Source organism: Pleuronectes platessa, chromosome 3 (assembly GCF_947347685.1).
Source record: "Pleuronectes platessa chromosome 3, fPlePla1.1, whole genome shotgun sequence".
NCBI lineage: Eukaryota > Metazoa > Chordata > Actinopteri > Pleuronectiformes > Pleuronectidae > Pleuronectes > Pleuronectes platessa.
This window is the reverse complement of record NC_070628.1, coordinates 28,930,875-28,958,053: the sequence shown is the minus strand read 5'-3', so window position 1 is coordinate 28,958,053 and position 27,179 is coordinate 28,930,875. Positions and strand designations below refer to the sequence as shown.

Genomic DNA, 27,179 nt, shown 5'->3' with positions numbered 1-27,179 from the left:
GTTCTCAGTCCCTATATTATTCGAGACATTTGTGAACATGGCTGGACTGGCCCTGGCAATCGCCCCTGGTATTTTTTTGCTCAGGTGGCTCACCAAACTTGATTAAGCAACATTTATCAGAACACCCACCCTTGCAGCCCATGTAAATATTCATACCTATTTACCATTCCCCAAAAATCGACCAACCTGAGTAGTAAGTGCCATGGACCAGTGTCCTGACTCGCTCTTGACTGACTCCCTGGTGATCACAATCTCCATAGTCAAGTAGACGTGCAAGTAATTGAAGTATACAAATATGCATAAACAAGTTCCTTCCTGCCCCTCTCCTCCAGCGATGACTCCACAACTCCAATTAAACTGAGAGATGGTAATTAATGAATTAATTGGTGTAAGTATTTTTCTGACAAAGATGTACAAAAAGCTGAACTCTTTCATACTTGTGAAAACCATACAGGTTTTGTTTTTTTAACAATTACTGGGAAATCCTCTCAGAGATTATAGTTTCCACACAGATCTTGGTCAGTTCGTCCTGCAGGCCTATTTCAGTGGACCTTTAAAAGGGGTCTCCCCATTGAATAAAAAGTGTCTGCTGGAGGACTTTTTCCTTCTTTTCCTTTTAATTATTCTATCCAAATATGTATCACTTTTTTAGAGCAGAGAGTTTACATAACAATAATAATAATACAGGAACAGGGAAGATTAAATACAATTGAATCATTAGCAGCAATAAAAAAAAGTAACAATCATCAACTATTATAAAATAAATTGTTCACAATATGATTTCTTTATGAAATTTTTAATAAAGTATGGATTTACAATATTTACAACTGCAAGGGTTTGAGTGTCTTGAATCCAGCGCTCATAGCTTCTCCACTGCAGTTATTATTGGTTTTAAGACAACACGCGTTGTAGTGACTTGTCTTAGAGGAGACTCACACCTTCACATCCACATCCAACAATATACCACTGTGCATTATGGTGGTGGATGTTACACAACCTGTCAACCCATTGTTCCAATTACTGGTTTATAACTGATCTATGAAAAATGTGTAATTGACTGACATAGCGACAGATGGAGAGATGTTGATCCTAATTGAACGATAGATAGATAGATAGAGATGGAATAGAATAGATTGATGATGGATATCCATCCATCATAGAAACGGTTGCTGGGGGGCCGGACAGTGAGGTGAAGTGGTTCTAGGGTCGGTGGTGTCAGCGGCGCCGCGCTGCGCTCCTCTCCTGCGCCCTGTGCGTCAGTGTGCTCAGGAAACAGAAGCTGAAGTGGAACTGCAGCACGTCGCACACTTTGGACCAGAAGTGTCCGGTGAAGCGCTGGAACAGTCGGTACCGGGCGAGCCAGTGGTCCAGCACCTTCAGCAGCACGAAGCCCGCGCACGACAGTACCGCCAGCTGCAGGTACACGCGAGTGCGGCCGTCCCCGTGAGTCCGCTGCACGCGCAATCCCCGGAACACGGCTACGGCCACGTGACAGCACAGCGCGACATCGAAGCCGCGCTCGTGCACCAGCGACAGGCCGTAGCTGAGGAGCGAGCACGCTTCCACCGCGGCCGCGTGAGACGCGCCCCACTTGGCCGGGCCGCGCTCGATGAAGCTGATCCACACTGTTACCCACGCGAAGATCGGGAGCGTGAACCACTGGTCGAGCACGGCGGGGGCGCGCCGCAGCATCGCCAAGCGTGTCCACTGCACAGGCGCGTACAGGATGGCCATGAGGGCGAACACTTGTCTCAGGTAGCGGCTCTGTCCCCCCTCCCCTGCGCTGTTCCTCAGCCAGTAAACACCCATGAAGATGTAAAGCACGTTCACCGCACAGTTACAGGGCATCGCCAGGAAGAGCGGTAGATACTCCACCCGTCTCTCAGCGTAGTGGTCGTAGGACAAATCCACCGCCGCTCCGTCAAACAAGCTGGTGTTGGCAAACAGCACACAGAAGAGGAAGGGCAGCGACACGTGGAGCAGAGCCGACATCATGGCTGGGGTCAGAGAACAGATCCACACTCCAGCTGTTTGCCCACAACTCTCAACAAGTAGGAGCTTTTGTTATGATTCCGGGTTCAAAGTCACATGGTAGAATATGGAGGGTTTAGATTGGCTTTCTTCTTACTCACCCCGCCCACCTTCCTGACTTCTTCGTTTATTTTACCGCTGTATCCATTCAGTATCCTTTTAGACTCAATTGAAGGATTATATATTGGGTAAATATATTTGATAGTGTGAAATTGAATTTGAAAATGTTTTTACACATTTTAAAGATGAGAATTATGACATTGACGTCATCATAAACTTAATAAGGATGGGGACCATACTGTAAATCCCACATCCATAAATGCAGAATGGCAAACAATGCCCCTAATTACACAGGATTTATATGTGAATTTAAAGAATGTGCCTCTATAACTCCAGAACGTATTGACACTTCAAATGTAACAAAACCAAATTTATTGTCGAAATGTACAGAAAACTTTTTAATGGGCAATAAGAACCCCCCTCTTTCATGTATGCATGCAACGTTTTCTACTGTTAATCTGACTGTAATGTCACCGTAGCTGGTTGGTGAGCACATTTCTGATCAATATGAAAAGTGAAACACATATCCCAGATATGTTTTTATTATCGAGCTTCATAGTGCTTCTGGACTTTGTAGATCAGCCCAGCCAAGAAACAATAATGTGCTACTTACAATTTTGCATTCTTTGTCTAATTAGAAATAAAAATCTATTTGAAGATTACTAAATTCTCATTTATTTTGCCTAACCGCACGTGATGGGGAAATTATAAGACCTTATAATAATAATAAGCGATCCTTACCAGTTTCTCTGCTGTGCTCTTGGCTTCTCAAAGTTTTCCAGACTTGAATTTGACCACAAAGACAGTTCAAATATTGTGTAGGCTTATGTATACCAATGAAGTTTTGTTTTGGAATTTTTATCTCAAGAATCTCATTATTTGACACTAGTAAAGATTAATGGAGGGAGAAAGAAATTTGAGCATTTTAAGTTTAAAAAATAAGCACCAGGCTGAGATAAGAGGTATGAGAGGTAAGAGGAAATCATCTTAGTCCAAAATTGATGTTAAATTGAGCGCAGTTAAACCAAGGAGAAAAGAGAAGACAGGGAAAAGATCTAAATTTTTAGTTTTACGAGACTAAAAAAGACTAGATCTGAGTACAGTAACATGAGATTACAATAAATGTATGTGTTGTTTACATGTTTACTCTTGCTGTGTATGGCATGTTTATTTTGAGGTGAGAATAAACCTATCAATTGTAAAATGATATCAGTATAACAAAAAAATATTGAAATTTGACATTGCTTAGTGGATGAGGTGGAAGGAGGCATAACATCAGACCCTGGTGGAACAAGTGGCAGCTCTCGACCAACCACTCTCTGTTTAAGGTTCAGTCTGTAGAATTTAGTGACAACTAGTGGTGAATTTACATAATGCAGCTGAATACCCCTCACCTTCCCCCCTTCAAAACATGAACGAGAATCTAGTGTAGCCTTCAATTGTCATAAAAACTCCAAAGGTGTTTAGTTTGTCCAATTTGGACAACTCTAAAAGAACATGTCGGTACAGAGGACCACCCTGATGTAAATATAAAGTATTTAAATATAAAGGGCTCATTATAGGGTAAAAAATTCATACAATTTAGATGAAACCTAACAGTGAAAACATCAGTAGGATCATTTTTACTCCAATTTCTGCCCATAAATCCCTTTCACCTAAATCGTACATACTGGACCTTTAAATTGGAGTTGGATTAATACCAAATAGAACTAGAGAAAAAAGTGAGAATCAAAGACAGATCTGCTCTTTACTCTGCTCCACTCACATGATGATAACAAGTGTTAAAGGCCAACGAACCTACAGTGAGTTTGAACTGTTGGAAGAAAAATAATAACAGGATCCAAACAATTGTTTATTACTTACCAAAATATCACATAATTTCCTCAACACAAGTTTCCAAAATAAGATATATAAACTAAATCACTTAAATCACAGAGAGATCTGCCATTCACTGTAGAGAATCGGTTCACTTCCACAGCTTCTATCTTCTCTTGGTTCCTCCGAAGCCTGACAAAGAATCAAAGACGTTAGTCAGTCTGATTTACAGCGACTATGTAGATGCTATAGAACAGCTGAGACAATGAGGAAATAGATGGAGGCCTTGTCCCATAATTGCAATCTCTAACGTTTTTCTTACCAGCCCCCTGGTAAAACCTCCAGGGAATATCGGGGTGAGCCCATGTGAGAATGTAGCAGTATGTTGTGTGGAGAATTCACAGCGAGCATTTTGATTACGTTTCTAACACATGATAGACACAAAACTTAAAAAAGTTCAGGATCAGTATGAAAAAGAGGAGCCATTACGAGGCCTCCTACTTTTTTGTTTGTGACAACTATGTTTTTCCACCCTATTGTGGGTCTTCAAAAGATTCAAGATATAAAGGGTACAAATGCTTTGCTTTATGCTGGGCCTTTAACAAACAAGCCTTTAGTGCTGTGTTGTGCAAAAAATTATCTTAAAAGCAGATAAAATACAACCAGGACTGATCTGGAGTTCATGGCACCTGAAGGACCCTCAGACTGAGAAACTAGATTCTGGTCTGATGAGACAAAGATTAAACTCAATTCTAAGTGTCATGTTTAAAGGAAATCAGACATGATGTTTAGAATTTGTTGTTCTTCTGGAAGTTTTTCCTTCTCAACAAACAATCTCTGGAACTCAGCCACTTGACTGACAGCGATTAATGGCTTCTTGGGCACCTCTGTAACAACGGCCCTTCTTACAGATTGCTCAGTTTGACAGTCAGTTCGAAGAAGAATCCAGGTTGTTCCAAACATCTTCCTTTAAGAAATATGGAGAAAACTGTGGCCCCTAAAGGAACTTTCAATGTAGCTGAATTGTTCTGTAGCCATCTCCAGATGTGTACCTCGACACAATCCTGTGACTGAGCTCTGCAGACAGATTCTTCCATCTCGTGTCATGGTTTTTGCTCTGATGTACATTGTTAGCTGTGAGGACTTATAAAGACAGGTGGTGTTTGTCTTTCAGAATCACTTCCAATCAAAAGATTTAACCAGAGTTGGAGACGATGTAAAAACATCTCAGAGATCATCAAGATAAAGGGGAGGAGCCTGAGCTGAACCTCAAGTGTTACAGCAAAGGGTTTGAATTCTTCTGTTCGTGTGGTATTTCAGTTTTTCCTTTTTAGAATATCTGCATTTTCGGTGTGTTACTTGACATGCAAACACACCTGAAGCAGTGCGTGTCCCAGAGGAAGTGGAGTGTGTGGGAGGAGGTCTGCTGTCAGTGTAACTGGAGTAGTTGCTCGGCTGATTTCTGTAAAACAAACATAAACACAAAAAAATAAGGCTGTGAGTGAAGTGGAAGAGAAAATATCTTCTCTCAGCTCTCTCTCCATCTCATTACTAACCTCTGACGACCAAAGAGATATCCCAGGACCCCTCCTGTCCCCATTCCAGTCCAGAAGCCTCCACCTGTGCCGGTAGAAGCTCGGCCACCTGGGAACTGCTGTCTCTGAGTGTAGTCACTATGAAAACCGTATCCTGGGTTGGCCCCAGTATTGCCTGAACAGAAAGGGCAGATTCTAGATTTCAGCAAAGTAGCTCTAATCTCATTTCAAACTGGACATGAATTTAGCTGTTTGTACAAAACAAAATAACATGTCAAATCATTTCCTCCCCAACAGGACCACACAAACATTTATATTGAATCTGTAGCACAACCCAGACAAACTATTGCTCTGTTCACATTACATCCCTCTGTGTGCAGTACCTGTGAAGTCAGGCTTAAATCCTGGGGGTGGTGGTCCTGCAGTGGAGCCATAGTGATTGTCTCTGGGGTACCCAGTCGGCCCTCCGTCCTGCCCCCCCTGGGCTGTGTTCCCACTGAGGAACAACTTGTAGACGCCGTAAGCTAAGAGCAGAAGCACAACAACCACCAGCAAGCCTCCGGAGTCCTCGCTGTGTGAGGGGTGGGAGCTCTGATGGCTGTGCTGCTGAGGCTGCTGCTTGTGTCCTGAGAAGCCACTGAAGAAACTGGAGGCAAAGCTCCCGAGACCTGAGACCAACAAATAGAATGAAAAAAAGACTAAATATTTCTGTGCGTGAAGATGAAACTCTGTCAATCTAAAATCTCCATCTTCCCACCTCCAGCATTGAATCCACTGTTAGAGCCCCGGCTGCCTTGAGTCTTCCTTCTGCCCTCCTCAGTAAGTTCCAGTGAGTACTCCAGCCCACAGGAGCCCTTCAGTATGTAGTCATCAGCAGGGTGGTTGTAGCCCTCACAGCTCACCTCGATGCGACCAAACCGGTATGCGTGCTCCATATCAGTCTTACACTCCCACTGTGGAAGGCAGCAGGGGTTAAAATCACATCTGTTCTCTCTGATCACACTGGTGCGCCTGATGTTTATTTGCTGCATCCACTTGAAGTAAATTTTGTTCAGTGCCCAGGCTTCTTTACGCAGCCCTGCTGAGTAAAACCCAAGTGTTTAACAATAACATATGACATAAACATTAAAGAGTGGTCACCAGGATTTTTTACAGAGACCCTGCGTCTAAATAAGCTCAAACATATCTGTGCAATGTCTCCGCTGACAGTTGCTACTTATAGATTGATGCATACACCAACATCAGTACACAGAGGTCCATAGAAGTGCCTGGGTTAGAACTTGAGCTCTGGTTGGGCAGCATTGAAGGTAATGCTAATGGAAATCAATGCCCTGGGTTGTTTGGTGATGGATGGGAGACCTTCTGCATGACCTTTATGTACCTACAAGGTACCAGGTGAAATGTCACCAAAGTTTGACAATCTGGAAAGCTTCATGACCAATAATATAACCAGTGGTACTACGGCCAAAATCATTCATTGATAATCAGAAAATCGAAAGTCACCTATTGTAATACTTGATTAAACAGAAAGACCCCAGATTATGATTGTTCTTCCTCTTCTGTGATACTGCTATAAAGATGTTTGGGTTTTAGACAGTTGGTTCGATAAGATTAGCCACCATCAACAGCTGCAGCCCTGCTCAGAGCAAATGTTACACTCTGTCCTCACCTGGACATCCACTCCATCCCAGCCTTTGTTCTGACACTGGACCACCTCCGGGACGAAGGCCTGGCATCCTGCTGAGCTGCCGACACACTGGAGCTGAGGGATGGGCTTGGAGCGCTGTGCTCTGGTGTAGCGATCCTTGTACAGAGTCAACACCTGAACGTCCCGCAGCAGCACGCTTCCTGCAGTGAGGAGAAAACATGCAAAGTATTAACACTTACATGGATTCTGGTAAAGACTTTCTGCAGCCTTTTTGTACTGGTCCATTTTTTGATTTTGGACTCTTCTGCTTCAATAACATTCTTTATTTCAGACAAATGGGGTTTTACTTTGTCTTTTTGTATCTTTTGATTTCATAGCTTTATAAAGGCTGTTTGTTCAAATAGTTTTATCGTTATTTTTGTTACATACTGTACATTATCTAAACTGTGTGGTGTACGGTTTTATGTATTTAGGTGTTTTACAGAGGGGTTTGTTTATGTATCATTCACAGCCTCTTTATGGCTGCTGACGCTATTTTCCTACTTATTGAGAAATAAATACAGATATAAAAACTCTCCCAGAATAAAAACCTTTAGCTACGATATATATATATATATTTAAATAACTACATAGTTTGACTGGTTTAATCCGATGTTCAGGTTACGAAAGAGGAAATGCATTCATGTAAATGTTATTTACATAAATAGCACTGTAGTGTTACGAGACAACCCTGGCAGCCCGGAAGTTCTTACTAACGCCCGAGAACTGATCAGTGAGCATTTGCAGATAACGTATTAAGCATTAATAAAGTAAACGGTTAATAACCTATGATTAAGCCTTTATATCCTTAACATACAGCCGTGCCGTTAACAAAATTGCATTAAATGACACTAGACACGGAACTGTTTGCTGATTCAGGTGTGAGGTCTGTAGACGGATCCGTTGGTAACTTTTCCTAAACATGGCAGCTGCTGTACCACTTAAGCAGAGGAGACGAGGAACGTACCGTCATTCCAGCTTTGAACGAGTCCCAGCATCATCAGCTGTAAGAGAGCCGCAGTGAGGCACTCCATCTCCCCGCTGTGAGGCTGTACTTCTCCTCGAACACTCAGATACTTCTCTGTCTGCCTTAATACGTCACAACTCATTTCAACTTCCGCGTTGCCTCATGTTTTTACTGTAGTAAACCAATGGGGAACGAGCACGATGGTCACGTCAACCCATCACAGAGCGGATGATGTAAAAGTATGAAATCCAATGGCAGAGCGGGCCCCCGCAGAAACGAAACCATTCTGTCCGTTTTATGTATTTTTTCTGTCCAGTTCAGTTAAAGAGAAATGTTCAGCATTTAATTAATAATTAAAAAAAACATTCAGATTCTATTTAGAGCACAAGGTAAAAATTCGAATAACAGCCACTGTCTCAACTAACAATAAATCCAATACAGGAAATACAAGTATACAAAATCCAAGCAGGCAGAAGAAGTAGGCAAACATGCATTTAAATACCTTTGTAGAAATTCCAACTCTAGATCCTCTGTTGTGGCAGTTGCGGGCTGAAAGGTGTTTCTGATATAACAGTGATACAAATCACAGAAACTGCACAAACTGGTTGAACTAGTTCTGCAGTTATTCATTGAAAATATTTGCGCTCATAAGACACATTTTATTTTTAATTGAAAGTTCAATGCTGTCCATTCTGTTTATTTTAACAGTCAAAATCAGTTTTTATTTAAATCCCTAAACAGTGGAGGTTGAGAAATTCTACATTTATATAACAATTTGACCTGTGTAAGAAACCTTCAAAGAGCAGGGCCAAGGAGTAATAATAAAAAATAAAAATAAAAATAAAAAAAAGATTTCCAGCACTACTTTATAATACAAGAGTTTAGCTACCTAATAAAGTTTAGGAATTTTGGTTATAGTTTTACATTTTCCTGGGTCCAACATAACCCAACTCAAGCACCATCTAAAAAGGGGCAGACACTTGTTTCCCTGAAATTACAACAACAAAAAACAGAAGGCAGTGGTTGTGGTACAAATCAGCTCTTTTATTTCCTCCATCACCCACTGTTTAGCCCATATTATTAAATCTCTGCTATAAGTTAGATATTTACAAGATCATTCAAGGCCCTTCACAAAATGCATCATGATCGTCTTTAGAAAGAAATCTATATACATTGTACAAAACATTGCATACATGATCATCCGTACACCAAACCCTCTTCCCTTGCAAAAGCAAAACAAACAAAGAAAGCAGTCACATTTTTTCATTTTGCTTTATCCCAACCATAAGTTGTGCATTTCTCAATTACTTCATTCCCCAAACAAACACCTCTGCTTTTACCTTTTTTATGTTTTTTTTTCCTTTTTAGACAGGCAGTTACTAAGTCACAGTCAATGGGTCAGCTACTGAATAACTCATGACTGTCAGTAAGGCAGGAAGGTCCTGAGTCCTCAGTCAGTCCGATCACTGCTCTCTCTTCTAAACCATCTAAGTGTCCATAAAGTCATTCAAGTCAATAGAAATCAACAAAAGTAAATGACAACCAATCAAGTTTTACTAAACAAATACAGTGTATGACTTTCTTTGACTCAGGGTGCATCAGAAAGCATTTTCTCTGAGGGATGGAGCACTGCTGGTTCAGACATGGCACAAGGAGAAGGGAGCTTCAGGTGAAGCTGTATGTAGGTTGACATTAGCATCACTTTGTTTTCAACTTAGGAATTTTACTTTTGTCCTGGTCAGTGTTGATACCATGTGCTAAATCATTATGCTTATTCGTTAACTAAGCTCAGCCTGTCAGATTACTGTATAGCTTCAAGCTAGAAGTCGTTCTTTGACAAGGGCAGCCAAGAATGTATCTCCTACATTGGGGAGTGCACATGTGTGTAAGAGACCCTGGTCACATCTGCATGACCATCCAAGTGGCTTGATCACAAGTGGACAGCTCTAAGATCAGATTTGAACACACTCAAGATGAATTGACAACACATTTGAGAGCCGCTCACTCAGACCACGTTCAGAGATGCTCTGAGACATGTGTGGCCACATTCTTTTATCAGTGTGAATTTGTCCTGTATGACATTGAAGGACAACCTACTTAGTGGACGTACTCTGCATCAGTGGATACTCATTCTATAACAAATACAAGTCGTAATTGTAATCATGTAAACTGTCTTTGTGCATGACTGGTAAAAAAAAACACCCTTAGAGATTACATTGCAACTGTATCAAATATCACGGGTGACTTGATTTGTCTGGAACACACCAGGGGAATAGACTCAGGCTGCACTGTTTTGATTTATTCTTCTCTTAATGTCGACAAGACATTGGTATTTCATTGCTGCTAACGACACATTATGTTTTTGTGAACACAAATGATGTACATGCTTATTTGCGGGGAAGTCAGATCCAATCACAAGTGATCAAATATAAAGACACATTCTAATGGTGGGGGTCAGAGCGGTTCACTTGTGATCAGATTATTGGACACGCATTTTGATGCCAGATATGAATGGCGCCTAAAGCTACAGGAGCTGTTCAGTATAGGCGTGAAGTTTGATTCCATGTTTGTTAAGTGAGAACTTCCTCCCCAACTGCTCTCTGCTGTGGCCTCGGACGAAGGCTGATGTAGTTCAACTGACACTGGCCTGTTGGTTCTACAAGAAGCACCTGACTAAACAGACCTGTTGGTCATTGCACATGTTGATTGTTCATATAAAAAAAAAAAAACAGCAGCTTATGTAATTAAAACATCCACATGACATCAACACATTCAAAATTCAAATGATAAACTTTAAAAAATATAGACCTTGCTGCTGGTTCCAATTCACTCACCCAAATCATCTTTGATATTTCCAATAAATACTTTTACAGCCTAAAGCTCACCTGAACCTGACCTGCAGACAGCAGCCTGTGTTATGTACAAACACCTTTTAAAACACACTGATGATGTTACCATCTTTGGTAAGTAAGCTAATTAGTTTAGTTGATTGAAAAAGTCTAATTAGAGCATGACTGTTGAATAGTTGGAAGTAATGTGAGTCACTTCATATAATTAATGTAGTGGTTTAGAAAAGACCTGAGAGCCCAAGAAAACAGACAAAGATGGGGCCACCATGTTTACAGTTCAGTGTTGGTCTTTCTGAGGACCAGGAGCTTCAGCCTCCACATTAACCACTTCATCTGCCACCTGGAGTGTCTGTGTGTGTGTGTCTGTGTAAGAGTTGAATACAAGGACTAAAGTTAGATGGAGGCAGGACTTGGCTGGTGCCAGTGGTTTCGGGCTGAAGCAGTTAATTGTGGATACTCAGTATCTCTAACTCTGACCACTTTGACTCCATCATGGTGTCGGTGACAATGACTGGCTCATAAAAGCAATCCTCTTTTCTTCAGAAGGACAGTAAACTGTAAACAGTAGACTGTAAACATATAATATGAATGTGTTTCTTGGCATGGGTTAATTTGTGTGTGTGTGTGTGTGGGGGGGGGGGGGTGTCCTCATACAGGCCTCTCCAAGCTCCCAATAGTCCTCTGTGTGTAGGTCAGGTTTTATAGTCCTCATACGGCCACTATATTGTTAATTTCCCATTTTTGAGTGGTTTTATTGTTGTCACACTCCGATATGAACACTTTGTGGAGCAAGTCGGAGCGGTCGAGACACCTCCCTGTTAGGAAAATACAGATGAATATTACTAGAAAACCACGGCAACAAGAGGTATATTTGATTCATGTGGGTTCCTGTATCCAGTGGGGGGGGGGGTCAATTAAAATGACCTCAGATAGGAACATTTAATTTGATATACTTTAAACGAAAGTGAAAGTGGAGCTCCGATGCTTGTTTAAGTTTACCCAACAGTTACCTGTCAAACACGGCATCTATAACTACTGATGTTTGAAGCAGTTACACCTGGGTTAATATATGCATTTTGTGTGATCATACTGCGATAAAACCCGATCACATGACATTACAGGTGAAAACGCATACACAACGCAATGTGTCCCATAAAATGAAAAATACATGTTCAGAGGTTTAATCCTGTGTCCCTGCGTTGACTGTTTATTGATCTTTTTCTAAAATCATTAACATAGGCTGTCACCAAAATCACTCACTACTAGTGAGTTCGCCAATTTCTGATGTATCCCACAATGCATTTTGAAAAGTAGCTTACTACTACTGGTCAGCACCAAAGTAATTATTACCATCATGGATTGCTCTCGTATTGAATGACAAACAGCCGACAGACTGAATGAGAAAGTATACTGAAATTGTGCCATACATTTTTTCTACAGGAGGGGGTGTAGTCTCACCGTTAAGAGTGAGTCAAAAAGCTAATTGGTTAAGTGTGGTTACCTCAAGACGACAAGCACAAGACATATTTGGGAGTTGGGGCACTAAAATATTTGTAATGTGAGCAAAGCAGTACATCACAATCAGCATCGCCTACAAATAGCTGATCACACGTTAGGTTTTTTTCTCTTCCAACAGTGAAATCTTAAGGGCAATAGTACTATAGCACTAACAGCTTAAACCTCCTTCCACAGTCAAAATGTTGAATATGAAAAACACATGAAAACATTTTTTTGTAAAAAGAATAATTAGTTTAGATATTTACCTGTTGGTACATGAGTGAACCGATGGAGGTCCTGGAAAGTTAAGGAGAGAAACAGTGCTCTTATTAATTTTCCACAGTGAATCATTGTGCTCTCATCTTTTGAATGCGTGCATGTCTGTCACAGGCTACCTCCAAAGACAAGTTTCAGACCAAATAACTGGCAATTGTGGACTACTTGTCCAATTTAGGACAATTTATGTCTAATTAATGTCCTCAAAAGTGACCAGTGTGTGTGTTTTCACCTTGAAGAGCTTCCACTCAGTGTGCTGGTTATTTTCACAGTGTGTGATAATGACAGCAGAATTATCTTCTCCTCTGGTCAGGCATTGGTCATATTGCATCAGCTGGTTGGCTTCATTGATGCGGAACAACTACACAAGACACACACACATAAAATAATCACTGAATTCAGTGTAAAATACTAAATGGCATGATGTAATTAAAAACCTGCATGTCGAAAAACTTGACCAAAAGCTGACAAAGCAACACACCAGATTAATTGTTTGATTACCTGGTTACCCCCCATTCTGTGGCATGGTCCTATTTCCACATGTCCTCCATTAGTGTGTCCCATACTGTCAATACAGTAGCTTGTCTCGAAACCACGTATCTATACACACACACACACACACGATTAAATAAGCCATCTAATTTAAAAACCATGACAGAGACAGTAACTATACGTGTGTCAGCGTATACCTACCTCCCCCCATTCTACATTTTTAGGAGGCAGAGGGTAGTGCAATGGAATGTCGTACGCTATTTCCTCCATGAACCATTTGAAGCTCTTGCATCGATGTTCCTCCCTAAAACAAAGGTTCAGCCACAAACAACAATTTATACACAACACTTATATATTTATTTCATAACAACTTCTAAAAGTAAAGGAACGAGGTTTGATCCCAGTCTCAAGTGTCCCTTGGTGAGATACTGAACCACAATTACCCCTGACGGCTTTGCCAAAGTGTGAGTGATGTGGGGTAGAAAAGGTCTTATTGATGACTCAACATTACAAGTCACATTCATAGAGTGCCTTTATTCACAGCTCCTTTTCTATCCGACACTATTCTCACAATGCTGGCACAGCTGTCAGGGACAGTTTGGGGTTCAATGTCTGGCCCAAGGACACTTTGGCACGCTGACTGGGTAAACCAGGGATCGAACCACAGAACCTCTGCTTCAGAGCGACAGCCACTCATCGCTTTAATGCTCTGTTCAACTGATTCAGACATTGCATCCACAAATTCAGCTCCTCTAGGTAATGTCAGGAAAAGTTCAGGGTTGCAGTGCAATTGTGAAAGCAGCTAACTCTACATGATGTACAGGGGCCTTTAAGTGGGTAATTGGGAGTAAAGTGAGACATTTAGAGATGAAGAAGAGTGTGATCAAGTAGGATAAAATAATGTGGACAATTAAGTAAGATTATCAATTAGAAATACAGAAAAAGTATATCTGGTAGTAATATATGTTATACCTGAAGCGTTTAAGCTCACTGATGTCTCCGTAGGCCAGAGTGAGAGTTTCAGGACGACTGGCGTAGAAGTAGTCCTTATAATCATCCCACCATACCTCCACCACACGAACATAGTTCTGTACACACACACACAGATGTGCTTTTATAATATACAGTAAGTATTGGGAGCATCTGATTAGATTCAGAACGCACTAGTTCTAAAACTGCACACTGGTCAGCAGATGAATAAATGAGACACTGATGGTTTCGGGCATTTTTTATTGATAGGGCAGTAAGTGTGAAATTGAGAGTGAGAGAGAGTGAGCGTGAGAGTGAGAGACCATGCTTAAACATAGCGATATAAATGTGATAAAAAGAAAAAGCAACCGAATATATATAAAAAAATTGTTTAACTCTTAAATCTAAACAAAGCAATTCTACCTTCAGAGTGGGTGAGGATCCAACGTGTGCCGGCGGAGGGTTGCCTTCCCATCCCTGAAGTCTGTAGATATGTCCGACACGAGAACATGGTACAAAGAGCAGCTGGCCGCCACACTGCCAGATCTACAGAAATATTCATAAACATAGAACATTCCTCTGAAGACTTGAAATGATCTGTGTTTAGAAATTCTGTGGTTGAACTGGGCTAGTTACCTTGTATGATATTTCAAAATTCTCTCCTCCCCATATTTGCAGTCCTGGATCATATAGACCCAGCTCAAAGAAGAAATCTCTCTCTATAGCAAAGAGACCCCCTGCCATAGCTGGAGACCTGTGTGTATATAGAGAGACACAAACATTCACAGACAGACATATTCATTTACGTGCATCAGCGTGTTCACTTACAAGGCTACTTGGTTTACCAGGTTCTGTATTAAATGATCACAGCATCTTCTTTATTTGGCTTGGTCTGAAAATCAATTATTTTCTGTCAAACATTACTTAAAGCAGTGTCAGTGTGTTATTAAAAATGATGAAAACACAGAAAAAACCCCAGAGAAGGCTGACACAGAATCATGCAAAATAAGAAATTAGTGGAAAGCAATTAAGGGGAAAAAAGACAGACAGCAAAAGATGATAGATAAAAAAGTGATTGGGGAAAGGTGGGGTTGATAGTGCCCGAGTCCGAACCCAATTCACACCAGAAGTTCCCCTTTAGACCTGTTCTAACATGATCTCATTATTTCCACAGCTTTTAGATTAGAATTAATGTTTTACTCAAGTCATAGCCCTTTAAAGGCCCTGTAATTCCAGTGGGCTGAAAACTAAATGTATGTTGGACCCCCCAAAAAGAGGAAGGTGTTGAGGAAGTTTAGGCCTTCCACACAAACTCTCTTCTCTCTCCAAACAGAACCCAAGGTAAGGTTATAGATGAAGGGCCAAGCAACACTTAATTGTAGTGTCTACTTTTAGGGACTTTCATATCTAACTCAGATGCACCAGACAGAGAGGCACCTACTTTAACACTCACTAACTCGATAACTCTTTTACGTATTTTATCAGTGGCAAAACGTGAGGACACAATGTGATCTAGGAATGCATGCTTTAGGATTAACTATCCAATAGGATGTGAGCACTTACAAGTAACATAGAGAGTGACAGCAATTCTAGCCTTTCATGGATTTGCTGTTAGAATGGGTGACGCAAGTAGAGGAAGATATATGCAGAGGCCGCGGGAGACATCTTCAGACACAAGTTACTCTGTTAGTGTTGTTAGTGTTATTCTGCATAAGAAATCAGCTACTGCCTGAGTTCTCCTTTCACCAGCTTCTAGAAAATGTCCATAACAGAATGGATTTGCTAAATTGCACTTAATTACACCAAAGCCATCATAGAATCAGACTAAGAGATGATGTATGAGAATAAATCACATTAAATTAAGAGACACGGCCCACAACACATCATGGGGAAATACCAATTAATTCCCAGTAGTAGAGACATTAGAAGACAAACAGCCAATAAACAGAAGAGATGTAAGGTAAAGCCCATCTGGGGGGAGATAGGTATAGTTTAGTTGGATAGTTGTCCTAAATTAAATATACTAAGTGTTGTATTAAACATCAGCTATTGGTACATGTACGCACTGGTCATTGTATTTTTGTTTCTGAGATTAATCTAGGCAGTTGTGCTGACATGAGTTGGTGTAGGATGAGCTTTTTTCACAAGTTAGTGATGCAGTAGAGGTTTGAAAGTCATTGTTGCTAGCCCTTGTCCTCACATTAGTCAGGAGGCATTGTTTTCTGTACCTATATGGCTCAGTCAAAGTTTTTCTGAGTGGTTTTTCTCTGTCGCCCAGAGGAACTCGCTTCCAGAGCATGCTCCAATCCCAGGCTCCTCTAGCAAAGCCATCCTTGTCCCCGCCACCCTGGGCCTCGATGGTGAACTTCTGGCCATGGATGGAGTCGACCAGAGGCACAGTGCACACCGTTCTGACGGGATGGGGATGGGGCCATTCATACAAGATACATGGGGGGAAGTGTACAAGAAAGGAAAGAAAACAAGCAAATACAGACAGCAGTGCCAGCAAAACACAAAGACATGGGGAGGGGTGTCAAGAGACGAAGAAAGAGTGAGACAGAGCAGAGGAGAGGACGGTAGGGATGGGAGATGGAGACATAAACAGAAAAGGGATGACTGTTAGAATGCTGGCTCAGGATTGTGTACCGGTATGGTTGGGTGGTATGCTTTCGATTGTCCCTCTCTCTTTGGCTAAGTGGGACTCTCTTCCAGAGCAGGCTCCAGTCCCATGCTCCTCTAGCCAGGCCGTCCTCATCTCCACCCTGCTGAGGCTCGATACTGTACTCATTCCCATCTATATAGTCTATCAGGGGCACTGTACATACTGTCCTACACACACACACACACACACACACACACACACACACACACACACACACACACACACACACACACACACACACACACACACACACACACACACACACACACACACACACACACACACACACACACACACACACCTGTATGTGTCAAAAGCAGAGGCCAAATTTCCCCCATTGCATGTAGTGTGTATGGGACCGAAAAAGTAATCCTAATCTTAATGTGTACCTCAGGCATGATGACTCTACTCCGAGTAGCTCACATATAGGGAATGTGCATCTCTTATTACAGGATGCTTTAAGATGCATATACAATATACAGCCTGTATAAAGTGTACAGGGAGCCAGTATTGGATGATACAGTACTCAATGCTGTGGTGTTGGTAATATTAAAAAGGACCCTTCTTATGCACACCAGTGAGCCAGAACATTCGTTTTTTTTTAATTCCTCTTGAGAGCAGGCAATATATCAGATAATTACACTTTAAGGCAGTTATTTTAAGTATCTTCACTTTCAGTCCGTAGAGAGCAGCTGTGGCTCTCATGAGATCAAGGTGCTGTAATTATCTTGGCTACATGATGCATGCCGCCAGAGCAGGTTGGGATCAAGTCGGACAGAAATCCAACAGGCGCCAATGTGCAGCAATTACCATACATCAATTCTGTGCAGTCCTAGCTTATCTTGAATGATTGCATGATGAAAAATCGGAGATGATATGGGCTGTATGGACTGTAAATACTACATTTGTTGGTTTCTTTCCTAGCTTGCCGGTGATTTGCAAGGAATTCTGGGTAGCCTAGTTTGAAACCAAGGGGAAGGTTTAAGTGGTAGGGCCAAGGGGTAAAATTGGATTGTTGTGAGATTGACTGTGGCAGCTCCACCTAGCAACTTTCAGCCCTAAAAGGATCTGCTGCTAATGTATTGAGCCAGATACCACAGGGCACCTTCAGAGGTCTTGCAGAGTCCATGCCTTGTTGGGGCGGACATGTTGTGGCAGCACGCAAAGGACCAACAGCCTATGAGATGGGGTGGCCATAATGTTCTGGCTCATCAGTGATGCATGAAAACTAAAATCATTTGTGATTTACTGTCTTCAACCCATAACTGGCTGATACATGAAAAGTTTCAGAACTAATAAGCTATAAAAGTGTCACTGCATCGGGACAGACAGTAAAACCGGTAAGAAACATAGTGATGATTGTGTCTTCGATTAAGCTTTACAATGAATAAAGGTAAATTATAGATATACATATATACAACTGGAGACCATTACTGATGAAGTGCCTGCCTGCATTGTACCAACTGCAGGTTGTATTTTTTCATACTGCAACAAAGTAAGTATCAAATGTATAAAAGAGGAGATGTGCTGAAAAGGAAAATCATACTGCAATAATCTGATTGCAATTAAGTAATAAACTAGTCTGTAAACAATGTCTGCTGGATGATGACCATTCTTTTTATGGGCAGCTATGATAACGTGTGTATACATGTGCATGTGTGAGCATCTGTGCTACCTGTCTTTTGAAATGGGAGCAACCAGTGGAGCATACCAGTTGATTCCCACCTCACAATGAGCATCCAGGTAGATCAGGACCTAGAAAACAAACACACATTAAGGCCCAATCCCATTTCACCCCTTGCGACAGGACTTTTGTGAAAATACGGGATTAGCATGCAAAAAGAAGATAACTAGCCTGCTCAATCTTTTTTTTTTCAAGTTTGTTGTGAAAAGGTTTAAATTGAAAAAAATATTAATCTTAGATATCACAATCATTATTGTAATGTTTAAATCCTTATTAATGGTGAACATACTACATTTGTGGGTCTCTCGCCCAGCTTGCCGGGGATTCGCAAGACATTCTGGGTATACCGAGGTTTGAAGTAAGGGTCGGAAAAATCCCTATAAACCCCTTCTCCTTGGCTACAGCCTTCCCCTACATGTGAACACGCAAAACCAAGGGGAAGGGGTAGGGCCAAGGGGTGAATGGGATTGAGCCTTACACTTGCATGTCTCTGATGTTGAATACCTTTAAGCTGAGGGACCAAACTTATAAATCGTATGTAGACTTTTGTATAATAAGACATTTAAAAAGAATTATAAATATTTACACACAATAGGTTAACAACAGTAGCTGTAGTAGAGCAGTAAGAGCAGGTGATACCTGTCCTTTATTGGCCTTCTCTGCTCCTATACTCCTGGCCTGGATCAGTCCTTCTCTCTTCTCATTTCTGAAGAGTTTGACAAGACCATTCCATTGCTTGAGGTACTCCTCCAACCTCTCCTTCAGATGGACTACATGCACGCACAAACAGCTTATTATTGTGCAATTGTTTAGCAAATTTTTCTACTCATTCATTTGAGGAAAGCAACCCACCTTTGTTGCTGAAGTCATCTATCATGACTATCTCTGCCAGGTATCTCCTGGGAGTCCTCTTGATGACACTGTGGATGGTTCTCATCAGTGTAGACCAGCCTTCATTATGGAAGACGATCACCACACTAGAGGTTAGCAGTCTGTCATCATAATGCCAGTATTTACACCTGGGGAGGAGGGAAAGATCAGTTAGATAATTTTAGAAATGTTACAGGTTCCCATTAGGAATGCTGCTGCTTCATATCAATCCAATATTCCTTCAGTTCAGTAGTCCAGTCTTTTTTGCAATGGCTAAGTCTCCAAGCAAAAGGGTCTGAGGGTTGTTAGACGAGGTTGTGTTGGATAGATCTACCAGGAAAGAAATGGATACCTTAAAATGTGCATCATCATACGGCCAGATAATTGATTGTTGCCATCCTCACTAATCTGCACAATAAATAATTGTCAGTTAAACTCATTTTAAATATTTTATTAAAATGCAACACTGTTATTACATTATATTAACATGAGGGTACAAACCCAGAACAATAAGTTTCAAGAAAGTACAATTTACTTGAAAAAAGCTCAAGAAGAGAGCCATATAAGAGCTACTAAATCGCTATTTATTAAAAAAAAAAATATTCAAGGTATAGTTGGAAGAGATGTGCTTTTAGTTTGCGGCGGAAGAGGTTTAGACTTTCTGCTGTTCTGATGTTATTTGGGAGCTCAGGGTATTAAAGCCAAGGAAGTTATGTTTTACACTGCCGTTTGTCAGTCTTAGAAAACTGCTTATTATATTGAAACTTAGAAGGGTTTGGGCCAGGGAAAAATCCATTAACTTTTGGAGCGGATTTGATTAAAAGGTGGATTAAGTATTTCTCTCATTGTGAGCAAATTATTTAACATTTCTTGATTTTTCTAGAATTAGAAAAGATCTTCACGAGAACCATCAAAATATTTGCACTGTATGTGTATAAATTAGAAGTTCTCAACCCTATATTTTCAAGTTACTTTTGTGAGATTTTGATATATTTAAGTACTATATTATTCTAATCTTTACTTTGTTCATTTTAATAGTATCAGAGAATCAACATTGCTCCTTCTTTAATGTGAGAAGGTTGCTGAAAATATTTGTGTGCGGTTTGGGGTTTGTTCTGACATTTCTATGTTCTTACAAGTCTGTGGTCACACAGCTGCGTGTTGCTTCAAGAATGCATGCTGTGTTGCACGAATTTGCCACATTGCATGGTGTAATTGCCTGGATTAATGTTATAATTGCCTGCATTTGCAAAGAAGCTAAGAATGTTATTGTGAAATGAAGTTATAGTTGTTAAAATTCTCACTCTCTTTCTCCTCTGTTTTGTTAAATGAACAAAGAAAGCAGGCTGCTGATTACATCATATACATGCCATTGTTTACTCCAGTGATTCCCAAGATTACCAAAAATCACAGCCACCACAGTCTTATTGATCCCACCATAGTGAGATAATGAACCCAAACCATTTTGTGCTCTTACTTCACTCAGCCCGCCCACGGGCCCGCCCTTTCTCTCTTACCCATAAACACATTGACGATCGATCTGTCATAGTTCTGGAAAGTTTGAACCGTCTCTCTACTTTCTCAAGCGTTATTTAGGGCTGAATGAGATGGGTTTTAGAGTTGCAGCTCATGGAGAAGATATTATTGCAAACATCAATAGGCTGCACATAGAGATCTTTGTTCCATTTTTCAGTGACAGTCAGAGATGTAATGGTCTTCACAGGTCCAAAGCCGTGGACCCAATGGAAAATGGACTTGGAAATAGAATGAAAAACCTACCTATATACAACATGTGTGAATTAATTTCCAAAAAAGGAAACCCAACTAAAATAGACCCAAAGATATTTAGACATGATCCAAAGTGAGATCAATACAAAAAGGGGTAACAGAAAGAAAGCACCAACACTAGCAGCAGCAGTGATAGGGGAGTGTCCTTTTCCTACTGAACAGTCTAATGAACTGTTTTTTTTTTATAGCTCAGGAGGATTTCATAAGATGAAACAGAACAATGGCAGTCTCTCACACGCACTTGAACACAAGTGCGCATGGGCAAACATAGACAAACACACGTGTTGTAAGGTGCAAATGGACACACCCTTAAAACACACATCTGATCTTGTACAATGATAATGAATATTTATATAACTGCAAGTATTGTATATTACAGTCAAGACTCATGTTTCATTTACTTGTGGATTCTAAGCATTCAATTGTTTTAAACAAACACTGCTGTTTGTCTGTGGACAAATCTAAAGTAACACCAATCTAATGAACATCACTGGTCTAGAAGACCTGGGTTTTCTGGTGGGTTCCTGTCTTAGCTGGGTGCGAGTGCAGTTTCTTCCTTTATTGCATGGTCTTAAATTAATAAAACATGCTGGGGAAAAAAACAACATTGGATTATTTGAAGAAGAAACTTCGGGACACGGAGGTGAAGTGAGGCCAATAATGTTGTATTTATGATGTGCTATTGTGAAGAACCGGCTCATCCATCCCTACCTGTAAGTATTGTCGTTCAGCAGGGTGTGTAAGAGTTACTCCTTACTGCCTTCTCCCTTTATTTACTTGAGGGACAAGTTGATTTTATATCTAGCCCAACTCACTTTGCTTTACTCAAACTTAACAGTCCACAGAATTTGTATTTATTCTTAAGTTATTAGACTTTTGAAACTTGGCCTGTACTTCAGTTGTTTTATCTGGGGAGGGATTATTCACCTGCCAAGTGTGATGGTCAATTATCAAAAGACATGCCATATTAGGAGAGCCTTTTATAGTAGTGTGGTAAACTACTGTAGGGCTATCAGTTAAAACAAACAGTACAATGTGTAAAGAAGGTATGAAGAGAAACACTCACTCTTCATGGCGTATATCACTGATGGTTCTGTCCAGTGAGATCATGTCACTAGCCACCATGTTGAAGCCAAACTCTTTGATGGAAGCCTGGACAGAGTCTTTATACTCTGGACCCAGAACTAATGGCTTAGCTCCCTCACCAGGACCATCGGACACCCCTTGAGGCTCTGGTTCCTTTGGCTCCAAGTTTCCCAGAACACCTTTCTGTAGGACAGGGTTGGTGTAGGCATGTGAATGGGGCTTGAATGTCACATACTGCTGCTGGATCACCTGCTTCTGGTTGGGCTGTTGGTCAGCGTTCGGTGGTTGATTAGCTCCTCCTAGATACAAAAAAACGTACTCAGTTGATGACACAATATCGCAACAAGAAATATGGTGTATAAAAATTGCTAATTTTCCACAGTGAGATGTACTGCTTATATCAGGGGTGTGGAACTTCCAAGCTACAGAACCTGAAAATACCAACAACAAAAAATCATGAAATGTTTTCTTCGGTAAAAGAAAATAACATAAGATAGACTAAGATGTCCCTGAGGGTGGTCCCCTCAGGCTGTTTGTTTGTTAGAACAAGAATGAAGGAAACAAAAACATAGCGGTCATGTCAGCACAACAACCATTAGGTGGACAACAATAGATGCAGATTGTTTCTGAAGTAAAAGTGAAGCCAGTGTTCCACGTTTGCAGGGATGCGCTTCCACTGATTTAAAAGAAGTGGCCAATTACTGCATCCTTACAGCAGGAAATCCAACAAGCAGTTTTCGAACATTCTGACAGAGATAATGTTACACAGGCATGGTTTGAGCTGAGTGAGCAGATTGCTAAGTAGTTGAATCCTTATTCAGAATGAGAATTAATAAAAGGAACAAGAATAATTGTTTCAAAGTCAGTTTGGGTTAAAAAAGCAGATCTGAGATGAACGAGAAAACACGTATAACTCCTGACATTGATTTCATATGGAAATATATATTACCATGTACATGCCAGGTTAACCATCCAATCGAAGGCATGATGACTACACTGACAACATATTTTACGGTAAGCTGTAAATTCATCACTTCAGAGTAGAAGGCAGAAGATGACATCTCAGAGCCTGACCACAGCTGCATGTTTTACTCATGCTGGATAAATAGCTATCTGTGAGAACCTCAGTCAATGATTCAAATCATCCTTTCGGGGGGCAGCACTAAAATGTATACATATAAAAGTAGATCATTTTAAATTGTTGAAAATGATTGACATTTAGGTCATTTCTACAGGACACAGGGTTCGGTCTAGGCCCATGTGCATTTTATCTGCTCCTTCTGAACACACTCAGTGGGGTTTAGGTCACATGATTCTGCTCCAGACAACAATGGTTAAACCTGTATTAAGTCTTAAATCGCAGCAAAGATAAACACAAATGGAAGTTAAACAGCCTACCTATCTAGCAATCCCTCCAGGCTGGTAAATATATTTACCAGAGCCAATTTCATGGCAGTTGCACAAGTCTTTTTCTATAGAATGTGTGAGATGTTTAAAAAGGAAACTCACCATGTTTGACTCTGATGGCATTGAGGTCCACTTCCACCCCCTCCACATGAGGCCAGGGCACCACAGGTTTAAAAGGATCTGCTGGCTCTCCTTTATGCAGCAAACTGTCATCCTGCATTTAGGGATGTGACAGAGGCCAGTATGTATTACACATATGCCTGTTTAACATTACATCAGATATTAACAGTGGTTGAGCATGTTGGATCAAAGCAATGAATGGAAAATAAATTTGTCTTAAACCCCGGTAAGTGTGCTAATAGTGGGAAAATAAATATAATGTTTAATAATTTGCATGTAAATTATTTAATAACAGGGTTACTTTTCTTAAATGTTATGCTTGAATGTGTTAGTCAGAATATCAACAAAACAAGTAATGTCAGTAACTGGTGGTCAATAGATATAGAGATGGACAAGATTTCAAAGAACACTGATTCCATAATTTAAAGAGGGATCATTAACAAATTCAAAGACTGTCTGAATAAGTGAGTAGAGTTATATATTAAGGCTGTCTCCTTAACATTGTTCAGTAAGAGTGAATACAGGAGGATACATTCATGATTCAAGGATAAATAATGTATCACCTGATCATAACATTTAGAGCGGCTGCAAATATTTAAGTGAAAGACTGAAAATAGTTTACAATGATTCGATTTAGCAGATGATTTGGAGTTCATTGTAATATTCCTAAAAGTAGGGCATATTATAGGGACCATAACAACCACTGACATATCTATCTGTATAATCGGCATTTCTCATTTGATCAAATAATCATGTAACTTATCTGCTAATTAGTTATTAACTAATGTAATTGTTAGCTGCAGCCCTAATTTCACTGATCTTAAAAAAGTTTCTCTCATTTCAATTTTAAAGAATAATTATTCTTCATCATCATCATCATCACTTGGAAGCAGCATACACTGCCCTACCAACAAATTCACAAACATCATTCACAAACATGTGTGTCTGTTTGTCTGCGGCACACAATAAATTGTGAACTGTTCATCTTATCAACCTTACATTTGGCATGAGTATTGTTTGTTACCTAGGGAGGTGCAGTGTTGAATTTGGGATACAAGCTACATTCAATAATATAAAGAGTTTAATAAACACTAGCAGTCAGTGGGGGTGAGGCCATGCATGTTCAGTTTGTGGAGTTTAACATGTATTCATCTACTACAGCAGCAGCCTGAAACTACGTCAAACCACAGGTCAAATTCAGCTTCAGATTATTCTGATACATTAATTATTATTATGTGATACTTCTATGATGGTGATGCAAACTGAATCTCTTTGGATCTGGGACAGATAGTCAGAAAAAGCATCACATATTTAGTAAATGTAAAGACATCCCCTTGGCCTTTGGCAAATTATATTACTATTTCTCACTGTATCTGGACTTTTATTATTATTATTTACCAAAGTCATTTAATCGAAGAATATACTGATACAAGCTCCAGACAACTGCACCTCGGTCCAGACAGATTTTCGTGTATACCCCTTGATATGAACGGCAAGACTGAGCTGAACTCCTGCCAACTCTGAACTAACAAATCAGTTCCGCCTCAGGAACCAAAGACACGGACATGGTGACATATGCGGACATGCATCCTGGAGTGAAGCCGTTACTTTTGATCTGCAACCCCTTGTCGGAACTAGTACTAATGTGACTGCTGGTCCAAGCGTGTCTATTCATGACAAAAATCAAAGCAGCCAGGGGCCAATCTCCATGACAACCAGCGTAGTACGGCTAGCTGAATGAAAGCGTGATCTCGTGCGTGTAATCTTAGGAGTGATGACCCCTTCCACCATGATCAGTCTCCGTCCACACAGCTAATGTGATCATGTATTTTTAACACGTTGTGCTTGAGTTATGCTAAAAGTGGTAGCACTTGACGCTATGCGCACTTTCCTCTGTTGGACACTTAAAGAGACCTGGTTTGCTGTTGACTCACCCGTTTTCCAAATGGGCTATCATCGCTGGGTTTGGGCGATAGCGACGACCAGAGCACCACCAGCCCGAGAAAGGTCCCAATGAAGAGCAAACTCCGTAAAACGAATCCCACTTTCAGCCTCATGTTGGAATGTCTTGCGCGGAGACAAGCTGCGGATAGCTAAGCTATGTTAGCCGCTACTGCTTCGAGCTAGGTCTAACCGGCTGGTACGGTAGCTAACCAGGTAAAGGCAGCTAACCAGTGAGAGGCTGCTGGTGTTGGCACTTGCTCGCTGACAGGTAGAGGGTGCGGCTTCACCCTGAAGTGTCGTGTTCCTGCAGGCCGGGGGGAGCGCTCCTAGTCCCCGCGTTGGAAGTGGTGCTCCTGCCCCGCTAACCTTCCTGCTGACACGGGTCCGGTGGAGCTGCCCCTGCTCTGACGCTCCGCTCCGCTCCGCTCTGCCCAGCCCGCACACACACTCCTGAGGCCGGGTTGAATAGCTCTGCTCTGGCCGCTGTGCCTCCACACTCTATCACATGCTCAGTATATTGCTTCCCATTTCAAGTTTAAACACCCGACTTGAGTCCCTGTGCTTCTGACAGCGTGTCGAGGATATGAGAACAGGTTTAGTGGGTGCAGAGAGACGTGGTCTGTCTGGTTCCTCAGCCCACACCTGGGAGCTGGCCTAAGCTACACTTATTTGGGCTGTGGCTCATTGTTGTAATGGAACATTTGACATTCATAAGGAATGCATATGTGAAACGTCTACAAGGATCCAGGGATCCAACAGAATAAAGCGTCAACAGGCAGTGATGTCCCTTTTTATTTAACACAAAAATCTATATTCTGCTGACATCTTTTTCAGCCTTGAGTGAAAACCATAGAATGTACATAAAGCATGTGCAGAATTGTATCATAGGTGTGTAAAGGAAGTGACCTGACACAACCTTTTACTCCAGGCGACCTTTTTCAACCACAAATCCAACTGGAGGACAATGAAACCCCTCTTATCGTTATTCAGAAGGGACCTGATGGACAATCATCTCACTACTATACAACTATTAATGGATGGGAGACATGCAAAGTCTCTTCTCAGACTGTATGAAGACCTAAAAATAAGATGGACAGACGTATTACTATGATTTTATAATTACATTTTTTGTTTTCTGAATCGCATTATTTTTTGTATATGATTTAATTTGTGCATAACGTGTCTTGATATTGGGTTAATATTTGACTTCCGTGCCTTTACGTTTGTATATCAGGTTTTAGAGTAAAAAAATTGGTGTATACAGGTAGTTCCTCATACCTCCCATATCACAGCATCACCTCTCACACGTCATCTAACACACCACAGTTCCTTAGGGTTCAACAAAGTAGCAGGTCAGAGGACTTCAGCAGCAGCAGGGGCGGATAATTCATCTCATTATGGGGGGGAATAAACAGAGACATTGTGTGGTGTTCCTTATCC

General features: G+C 41.0%; 3 protein-coding genes across 4 annotated transcripts; all 3 read right to left on the bottom strand.

Annotated features, from left to right (window-relative positions):
* Window positions 1-777: 777 nt before the first annotated feature.
* tmem187 (transmembrane protein 187) lies at window positions 778-2,089 on the bottom strand. The gene has a single exon (XM_053419217.1). The coding sequence runs from the start codon at window positions 1,993-1,995 to the stop codon at window positions 1,216-1,218; it is 780 nt and encodes a 259-aa protein (XP_053275192.1). The 5' UTR covers window positions 1,996-2,089; the 3' UTR covers window positions 778-1,215.
* Window positions 2,090-3,930: 1,841 nt separating this feature from the next.
* Window positions 3,931-8,256, bottom strand: saraf (store-operated calcium entry-associated regulatory factor). Its single transcript, XM_053419216.1, has 7 exons — window positions 8,096-8,256; window positions 7,111-7,289; window positions 6,199-6,394; window positions 5,825-6,109; window positions 5,463-5,616; window positions 5,283-5,368; window positions 3,931-4,098 (listed from the first exon to the last, which is right to left on the bottom strand). Exons 1-7 carry the CDS (start codon window positions 8,235-8,237, stop codon window positions 4,073-4,075), a joined length of 1,068 nt encoding a protein of 355 aa, XP_053275191.1. The 5' UTR covers window positions 8,238-8,256; the 3' UTR covers window positions 3,931-4,072.
* Window positions 8,257-9,118: 862 nt separating this feature from the next.
* Window positions 9,119-26,321, bottom strand: galnt7 (UDP-N-acetyl-alpha-D-galactosamine: polypeptide N-acetylgalactosaminyltransferase 7). Of its 2 annotated transcripts, none has more exons than XM_053417970.1 (15): window positions 25,730-26,321; window positions 23,778-23,889; window positions 22,249-22,567; window positions 19,377-19,543; window positions 19,164-19,294; window positions 18,516-18,595; window positions 16,825-17,007; window positions 14,815-14,932; window positions 14,602-14,724; window positions 14,182-14,297; window positions 13,411-13,513; window positions 13,219-13,317; window positions 12,950-13,078; window positions 12,708-12,738; window positions 9,119-11,759 (listed from the first exon to the last, which is right to left on the bottom strand). In XM_053417970.1, the coding sequence occupies exons 1-15, from the start codon at window positions 25,850-25,852 to the stop codon at window positions 11,653-11,655; spliced, it is 1,941 nt and encodes a 646-aa protein (XP_053273945.1). In that variant the 5' UTR covers window positions 25,853-26,321; the 3' UTR covers window positions 9,119-11,652. The 2 variants fall into 2 exon arrangements, with proteins under 2 accessions (XP_053273945.1, XP_053273944.1); XM_053417969.1 differs by lacking the exon at window positions 16,825-17,007 and adding an exon at window positions 16,407-16,589 and having other exon boundaries at window positions 25,730-26,320.
* Window positions 26,322-27,179: the final 858 nt, after the last annotated feature.